The 9373-nt window shown below is 37.7% G+C and overlaps 1 protein-coding gene across 2 annotated transcripts; it reads left to right on the top strand.

The window, feature by feature from the left end:
- The first annotated feature begins 696 nt into the window (after positions 1–696).
- On the top strand, positions 697–8980 carry LOC130993723 (DExH-box ATP-dependent RNA helicase DExH15 chloroplastic). 2 transcript variants are annotated; one of them, XM_057918760.1, is made up of 16 exons: positions 707–1322; positions 1686–1861; positions 1941–2054; positions 2389–2497; positions 2571–2657; positions 3120–3238; positions 4472–4619; positions 4700–5299; positions 5372–5650; positions 5758–5964; positions 6465–6821; positions 7534–7770; positions 7903–8123; positions 8245–8344; positions 8428–8574; positions 8635–8980. In XM_057918760.1, exons 1-16 carry the CDS (start codon positions 810–812, stop codon positions 8731–8733), a joined length of 3513 nt encoding a protein of 1170 aa, XP_057774743.1. In that variant the 5' UTR covers positions 707–809; the 3' UTR covers positions 8734–8980. The 2 variants fall into 2 exon arrangements, with proteins under 2 accessions (XP_057774741.1, XP_057774743.1); XM_057918758.1 differs by having other exon boundaries at positions 697–1322; positions 8428–8980.
- The last annotated feature ends 393 nt before the right edge of the window (positions 8981–9373 follow it).

Consider the following 9373-nt stretch of genomic DNA (forward strand, 5'->3'; position numbering starts at 1 on the left):
GTATTTCTTCAAGAATAACGAAAATTATATCATTCGTAATAAACAAATATAACATATTTGCATCAAACCACAAATATAAGGGGAATTTGCACAAATTTCAATAACAATCTCTTTTATGCAAAGCATATATGTTACCATGATTCCGTTTTCTGGTTATTTCCAAGCCAATTTATTGATATAAACATATTAAACAGTATAATATTCTAATACTTCAAAGTTTCTTTCGTCTGGATTTAGATGATTACTAAAATTATACGGATTGAAATTCAGATGAAAAGAAAATTAGTCGTACCTTATTGGAAAGACACAATTCTTTCCTAGGGCATACCTCCAATCCTTTTACGATCGAAGGAAGATGAGAGGACTAGAACTATGGTGCTGATAACGTGTTATAAACTAGAGAGAAGCAAGAGAATCGATTAGAGAATACAAATGAAGTTCACAATACACCCATATTTATAGGTGTTAAACCAAGTGTGAACGTCCGGTGTGAACGTTCACACACATCCGGTGTGAACGTTCACACACGTCCGGTGTGAACGTCCGGTGTGAACGGAGGACAGTCAACTCCGGCGGCTTGAAGATGTCAAGTGTTATTCTCCCTCTAGGTTTCTTGGTCAACACACATAAGATATATCTAGAAGATATATTTACAACAAATTTCCATATATAACGTATAAGCAACGGATAATTTGCATATCCGCGACTAAAAAGAAAACCAAAATTCATAAAATCCAAAATTGGATACTACCAATAATTATCTCCTTCAACAGGAAAAAGGAGTCGTGCTTCTGAAATTCTCTCCCGCCATGAAAGCATCCTCCATTCACTCTCTTCTCTCCCCCACACCTTCTCCATCTCCCTTCACAGCAAACACTACCAACAAACTCTCTCCACTGCCTCTCTTCAGACCTCATCTCCGCCTCCGCTTCCAATACCTGCAATTATTCAATTCCAACCGGCACTCGCGCTTCGCAGCTCCCCACAAATTCCCGAATCCAGTGTTCCCCGTCGGTTCGTCTTCTCAACTCTCCGACGATGATATCGAAGTGGAATCCGACGATGAAGAAGAAGAGGACGACGTGGCGGCGGATGAGTACGACGTCGTTGCTGGTGAGATAGGGGGCGACAGCGAACAAGACGAAGAGGACGACGAGGTTCCGGAGGCGAGTGGCGGTGTTGGCGGTGGCCTGCCGAGGTATGAGGAGTTCAAGTGGCAGAGAGTGGAGAGGATTAGGAATGAGGTGCGGGAGTTTGGTGAGGAGATCATTGATGTCGAGGAGCTGGCTTCCGTTTACGACTTCAGAATTGATAAGTTCCAGGTTTTCCTTTCTCTTCCTAGGTCTTGTGTTATTATTCCAGCAAAACAGTAGTTCCTGCAACTAAATACAGCAATGTTCTGTTTCTGTCACTGCTAGGTTGCAACAATAATTTCATGCTGTATATCTGTCATCCGTTGATTAATTGAAACACGATTGAAAGCAGGACATTTAATTAGTTTTCAAACATGTTCAACCAGATGCCTAAGGCTACATTTTGGCAGCGGATTTTCATGATTAACTAACGTGTCAATGAAAATTTCATATTGATGAATGAATTAGTAGTTGCAGTTTTGTTAAGAATTTTGGTGTATTATATGGATTAGTAGTTCTAATTGGGAAGTTCAATTTTCTGCTTTTTTGCAGCGATTGGCCATTCAAGCATTATTGAAAGGTTCTTCAGTTGTAGTTTCTGCACCAACTAGTAGCGGAAAAACATTGATTGCTGAAGCAGCTGCAGTTGCTACTATTGCCCGAGGAAGGAGATTGTTTTACACCACTCCTTTGAAAGCCTTGTCAAATCAGAAGTTTCGTGATTTCCGGTAAGAATACTGGTGTCATTAGTTGTTATTGATAAACTTTGGGGAGCACTAATTTAATAAGTCGTGTGTGGTTCCACAGTGAGACATTTGGTGATGCTAATGTTGGACTCCTCACTGGAGATTCTGCTGTCAATAAAGATGCTCAAATTTTGATAATGACCACAGAGATTTTGCGCAACATGCTATATCGGAGGTGATTACTTAATATGATGTTTCTTTTAATATTGTTCAATAGAAAAAAGGATTTGAAAGTTGCAAGTCTGTCTTATCCAAAATTTATCTTTTATGTTGGTGATACTGATCAGCATAGCTTTTTTGTTGACCTTGGAAGAATTAATATATTGTCATAAAGTGGTTTGTTTGGTTCATAATTTACTTTTGAATGATTTCTGCATTTTACTCTTTCATTTAATGTTATTACATTGGCTGTTGTCTTTTCCAGGGTAATATTTTCATATCTTTTGTATGTCTATGTAACTGAGATATCTTTTATGTTTCTTATGCTTGTGGATATATCTGTGATTCAGTGTTGGAACTGATTCTTCTGAAAGTATGCTTTCCGATGTGGATGTGATTGTTTTGGATGAAGTGCATTATTTGAGCGATATATCCCGGGGTACAGTTTGGGAGGAGATTGTGAGTAATTTTATATTATACAGGAAGCCAAAATTTGCATAATTGTTTATGCTGTTAATTATTGCTTATATAGGTAATTTACTGCCCCAAACAAGTGCAATTAATCTGTCTTTCTGCCACTGTCGCAAACCCAGATGAGTTGGCGGGTTGGATTGGTCAGGTACTGCTTCTACTCTTGATCTGTCATGCAGTTGTTGTGCAAGGTAGTATTTGAAAAAGTACTTTTTTAGAATTGCATGGAATTTGTAGGTTAAAATTCTTAATATCCTGTAAGGATGTTTGCTTTAAATCTAGAAAGGTGTGATAAACTATCATTGTACATTAGCATAGTTCATCCTGGTCAAATGGTACTCGGAGGGAATTTTTAGTGGAAGGTAATACAGTGTCTTTCAAGCTTGATAAATGAACTACAATCCTGCTGCAAGAAAGAGACCCTTCAAATGATTGATTTTTAATAACATTCTATTTCATTAGTCATTACTCATCTGCAATTGGTCCTCTAGAGAACTATTCAATGGACAAATTGGCATCCATTCTTTTTCTCACTTTCATCTATTTCTTTATATAGTATTCACTTTGCTTTCTCATATATAATACTTTGTTCTTCTGTTGTGCTTGAAAGATTCATGGAAAAACTGAGTTGGTAACATCATCTAAGCGTCCAGTTCCGTTGACTTGGCACTTCTCAACAAAGACAGCATTGTTACCACTTCTTGATCAGAAAGGCACTGGCATGAACAGGTGACTTCTTGTGGTAGATATTGCTAGAGATTGGATTTTGTATTTCTAGTCAGGTTACTTTCACATTTGGGGATCTCTCATTTCTCCTTTAACACCTAGTTTTTTGTTTTCTAATAAAAATTGTTTCTTATCAAAAATTGAATAGGTGATTTTCTATTTTCTTCTTGATATTTTTTTAGTTAACAAAAATAAAAATAGCAATTAACTCTGATAGTGTGGCTTGTGGATAATATCCTTTGCTGTGTTTCTGGTATGGATGGGACCAAATTCTACTGGTACAATATTGGAGCTAAAGCCAGTGCATAGCTGACATTGGCAATATCTTCCATCTTTTCATGCTTATAGTTTGCTATTCCATTCACCATAAGAAGTCAGGTCTGAAAGTGTTCCTCATTATAAAAAATGTCACACGTTTAGTATGCATGTTGGAGTTTTTGGCCCAACCAATAGCATTTGCAGTATGAACTTCAACATGCTTGCTCATGTATGCAAGTACATTGGCAATCATGTTGAAGTTCATACTGTAATTCCACAAGGCTACGAACTTCGGTAATGGTTAAACCGTAATTTCATTGGTCTTCCTTGCTTGTTGATTTCGTTTATATTTTTGTTCTGTTCCATTTTATATGTTCTTGAAATGATTTGATTATCTGGAGATTAGCTCGTTGCATAGTGAATTACATGAAAACTTTGATAGTGATTATTCGCCCCCTAGCTTTGGAAGACTCTGTCTGGGCTAGCTTTGTGGTGCAAGTCATCAGAAAGTAGCCCTTCAATATTTTCCGGTCATCTGTCTTCATGCTAGGAATCATGTGCCAAAATATCTCGTCTTTGATTTCTGTTATATATGGATCATCAGTTTAACATACTCCCTCCGTCTCACAAAAACATGAACATTTTGCCATTTTGGGGCGTCTCATAAAAACATGAACATTTCTATTTTGGTACACTACCCCACCACAATTCCTTTACTTTTCATCTCTACTTTTCATAAAGTGAGACCCATTTTCCACTCACAATACACTTTTATCTAACATTTCTTAAAACCCGTGTCACTTACAAATGTTCATGTTTTTGTGAGAAGGAGGGAGTATATCAATGCCAAAGGGATGGATCCTATACAGTTTGACAGTTTTCCGATAATTGCTTGTGTTAAATTTGTGGTTGAAACTAGTGTAACAGTTGTGGCACTCCGCACTCATAACTATCTGCAATCTATCTTGTCTAGTACAGGAGGCTGTCTCTCAACCAGTTACAGCTTGATTCGTCAAGAGATAATGTATACAAGGATGAGAATCCTAGAAGAAGGAAATCAAAGAAATATCAGTTTGATGTGCCTCCACTTACAAAGCATGACATGAACTCTATTCGTCGGTCTCAGGTATGAACTATCCTTAGTTGATCCTCAATTGAAAATTAGATCTGGATCAGATATCATTTTTTCATTTTGGTAGAATACAGGTTCCTCAAGTTATAGATACATTATGGCATCTAAAAGCAAGAGATATGCTTCCAGCAGTCTGGTTCATCTTTAGCAGAAAAGGTTGTGATGCTGCTGTTCAATATCTTGAAGACTGCAATCTATTGGATGAATGTGAGATAACTGAAGTAGAGCTTGCACTTAAAAAGTTTCGTGTTAAATATCCTGATGCTGTGAGGGAATCTTCTGCAAAAGGCCTTCTTCGAGGTGTTGCTGCCCATCATGCTGGTTGCCTTCCCCTCTGGAAATCGTTCATTGAGGAGCTTTTCCAAAAGGGGCTTGTGAAGGTTGTTTTTGCCACAGAGACTCTTGCTGCGGGAATCAACATGCCTGCGAGAACTGCTGTTATTTCATCTCTGACCAAAAGGATTGACAGTGGCCGCACATTTTTAAGTTCCAATGAGCTGCTACAAATGGCAGGACGTGCTGGCCGTAGAGGCATTGATGAAAGGGGTCATGTCGTTCTTCTTCAAACACCATATGAAGGAGCTGAAGAATGCTGCAAAGTTCTCTTTTCTGGACTAGAACCTCTTGTTTCACAGTTTACAGCTTCATATGGGATGGTGCTTAATCTACTTGCGGTATGCTCTTAATGAAACACTTTTCAGCGTAGTGATCTCCATCTTATACAGATCCTGTATCATCCTTTGCAGGGGGCAAAATTTACACGTAGCTCGGCTGAATCTGATGACTCGAATACCTCACAATCTGGACGGACATTGGAAGAAGCAAGGAAGTTGGTTGAACAAAGTTTCGGAAATTATGTGGGAAGCAATGTTATGCTTGCTGCTAAGGAGGAGCTCTCTAGGATACAGACTGAGATACAGATGCTGGCGTCAGAAATTACTGATGAAGCTATCGATAAGAAGAGTCGAAAATTGTTGTCACATACATCTTACAAAGAAATTGCCGATCTGCAAGAAGAATTGAGGGTATTTAACTTTGCTAACTGTTCTTCCTAGATCGAAGGATCCTATTGTTATGGCAGTACACATGTCTTGCTTATTGTAAGAACAATCATTCTGTCTTTTCTTCTCAGGTAGAGAAACGTACTCGGTCTGAACTTCGGAAAAGAGTGGAATGGGAGAGAATTTTTTCTTTCAAGCCCCTACTCGAGGATCTTGGAAATGAACACCTACCTTTTATGTGTCTGCAGCATACTGATGCAGACGGTGCTCTGCATCAAATTCCTGCTGTTTATTTGGGGAAGGTTGATTCTTTGGAGACTTTAAAATTGAAAAATATGGTAAGCCCTACTTGCTCAACTATTTCTCTCTTTTTTCTAACTTGTAAATCTTCTCAAGTTTATCACTAAAATCATCAGAAAGCTTTGGAGATGTCCACTTATGTGCTTTTGCCTACAACCTAAGTCATTTGACTGCATGCAACTAGAGACACATTCTGTACCACTCTATGTTGTACCTGCTGGATCATGGAATCCTGTCAATTTTTAGCATCCCCTCCAATATTTTTCTTGCTTATTGATGTTGATGCTATTACCTTCAAAAGGTTGTCAGAGCTGATGAGGCTAATACACTTCCCAATCGAACCATATGCTATTATATTTTTGTAATGAAGAACATTTATTTCTTAAAGGTGTAATACTCTATTGTTTGGTTTAGTAATGCATAGTGCTCCATTTGCTAGAGAAAAAGAGGATCAAGATGTAGAATATTCTGGTTCAGTATCTCACTTTTCATTCCCTTCCATTGAGATCTCTTTAATCCATTTTATTCTGGATTACAGGTTCATGAATCTGATTCTTTTGCGCTAACTAATGGAAGTAATTCAAGTGATACAGAGTCTGAACATGCTGCTGAACCATCGTATTATGTAGCCCTTGGTTCGGATAACTCTTGGTACCTTTTCACTGAGAAGTGGATCAGAACCATCTATAAAACTGGATTCCCTAATGTTGCCTTGGCTCTAGATGATGCTTTACCTCGTGAAATAATGGCAAATCTGCTTGATAAGAGAGAAATGCAGTGGCAAAAGGTTGCAGAATCAGAATTTGGTGGTCTATGGTGCATGGAAGGATCTCTTGAGACGTGGTCGTGGAGTTTAAATGTGCCAGTCTTGAGTAGTCTTTCTGATGATGATGAGGTAATCTGAGTAATTAATTAGTCAGATGCATACCTTGGTGTTTGTTAACATGCAGCAATTCATTCTAACTTCTGATCTTTGATGCATTCCAATTAATTTTGGCAAGACAAGGTTGCTTAGAAGCTATAGTCAGGTCGATGTTGCAGCGTCATAATGAATATATTTTGGCAAAGCACGATAGTTAAAATTTTATTTACTAGCCTTAAGAGAGTATTCAGTGGTAGGCGTGCTTTTTTCAATATTGGCCATGGTGTATTGGAATAGTATATTAAACAGTGGGCACTATATAGGAAGCTAATGAAGTTTTTCTTTTCTAAAAGAAAAGAACCAATGAAGTTAATATTAATCTTTTTTCATTATATATTTACAAAAGTAAATATCAGATTATGGTCTCTGCAGGAACAAGTCATAAATACAAGAGCTGGATAACCCATACCCATCTATATAAAGTGACAACGCCACCTAGTTTTTTTCACAAGATAATGCTTTAGTGTCTGGTTTGATGCTTATCAATATACTTGCATAGTTGTGAAGACCATAAGGCCATTGTATAAGCAGAAAGCAAGATAGTTTACAGTTTGCTAATCTCAACCCTGCATTTGAATTATTAATTTGTATGTGAAATTAATGACTACTATTTTGAATTTACCTTATAGTTTTAGTTCCTCAATCATTCACAGTTGACAGCTGGTTGTCTCTATTACGGCCTTAGGTTTTGAAGTTCTCTGAAGCATACAAAAATGCTGTCCAATGCTACAAGGACCAAAGAAACAAAGTTTCACGTTTGAAGAAAAAGATAGCACGTACAGAAGGCTTCAGAGAATATAAGAAGATTTTAGATACGGCCAAGTTTAACGAAGAGAAAATACGAAGATTGAAGGCTAGATCACTTCGTTTGGCTACTAGAATAGAGCAGATAGAACCATCTGGCTGGAAGGAATTTCTTCAGGTAATGCACATGCCAGCTTCGAGATGCTTTTCTCCAAAATCATTGTTTTAAGCTTGATTAAGTGCTACTGTGTAGAAAATCCAATTCAACGAACTGAGTTACTAATTTTAAATTATTTATTGTGCCTTCCAGATCAGCAATGTCATACATGAAGTCAGGGCATTGGATATCAACTCACACTTTATATTTCCCCTGGGTGAAACCGCTGGTGCAATTCGTGGGGAGAATGAACTCTGGTTAGCAATGGTTCTTCGGAATAAAGTCCTCGTTGATTTGAAACCCGCACAGCTTGCTGCGGTTTGTGGAGGTTTAGTGTCTGAAGGAATCAAAGTTCGACCGTGGAAAAATAATAGGTATCTTTAAACTCTGTAGAAGCTATTACTACTGAGAGTTGCATTAATTAGTTATGGCTCTATGCAGTGCAACATTTGAACTTTGAGAAATGAATAAAAATTGCATATCTGGTGTGTGCAGCTATATATATGAAGCTTCGAGCACTGTTATGAATGTGCTGGGTTTTTTGGATGAACTGAAGAGCTCACTTTTAGATGTCCAGGAAAAGCATGGAGTGAAGGTAATTTGAGTGAAGGGAATGTATATAGTAATGATGGTTTGGTAAATTGGAAGTGAAATGGTGGTTGGGTTTATACTTTATAGATTCCTTGCTGCTTGGATAGCCAGTTTGCCGGAATGGTTGAAGCGTGGGCTTCTGGCCTAACATGGAGAGAGATTATGATGGATTGTGCGATGGATGAAGGAGATCTAGCACGGCTTTTACGACGAACAATTGATCTATTAGCACAGGTAAATCCTCTCTTTCCATTGCTAGAATATGAAGAGCTCTTTTTGACTGCTTGGTTGCAGGTACCTAAATTGCCTGATATTGACCCACGCCTCAAAAGTAATGCGGTGAAAGCTTCGAGCGTCATGGATCGTCCACCCATTAGTGAATTGGTGGGATAAAGCCCATTTCTCTGCTATTATTTATCATCATTCTTTGCATCCCAAACAAATAAACAAAACACACTCAATTCTTTACACATCTCAAGCTCTAGGAATTTGTAATCTTCTCTGCATAATCAGAAAATCAAAATTGCAGAGCAATTAGATTCGTACTTACTGGGGCAACCCACCACGGGACAAGAAAGAAATTGAATCCAAGGAAAAAAAATGTCCTATTCATCATATATTGATCAAAATTTGTTCTCTACATGTATTTTACTTATATATATGTATGGGCAAATGGTTTTTAATACCCACTTTTATAATACATCTATCAAATCTACCCACCTATATAAAACATCTATGAAAAATACCCACTTCCTTGTGAAATACCATTTCTACCCTTATACTTAATTTCTCTTTATCTCCCATCTTTTGCCTAATTAAGCTTGACTAGTATATCGGCTGGAAACTTTCCTCGTGCCCGATAGGTTACTTCGGTAAACTGGGTCTGGACTATGAGACAACGCCACGTACTGTTAAGCAAAAAATGATTAAAATTGGTAATTGTTCAAATTGATCCCGCGCTTCTCAAAATGGTATCAAAGCGGGTTTTTATAGAGAAATTATATTATTTTTAATTTATTTTATTATTAACCCA

The sequence above is a fragment of the Salvia miltiorrhiza genome, chromosome 7 (assembly GCF_028751815.1).
Source record: "Salvia miltiorrhiza cultivar Shanhuang (shh) chromosome 7, IMPLAD_Smil_shh, whole genome shotgun sequence".
Classification (NCBI taxonomy): Eukaryota; Viridiplantae; Streptophyta; class Magnoliopsida; order Lamiales; family Lamiaceae; genus Salvia; species Salvia miltiorrhiza.

Excerpts from the sequence above, each read along its gene's own strand:
- LOC130993723 (XM_057918758.1), top strand. The coding sequence starts at position 810 with ATGAAAGCATCCTCCATTCACTCTCTTCTCTCCCCCACACCTTCTCCA. Across the intron at positions 3,239-4,471 it reads AAAGGCACTGGCATGAACAG|GAGGCTGTCTCTCAACCAGT; the intron begins GTGACTTCTTGT and ends TGTCTAGTACAG. Across the intron at positions 6,822-7,533 it reads GTCTTTCTGATGATGATGAG|GTTTTGAAGTTCTCTGAAGC; the intron begins GTAATCTGAGTA and ends TTACGGCCTTAG.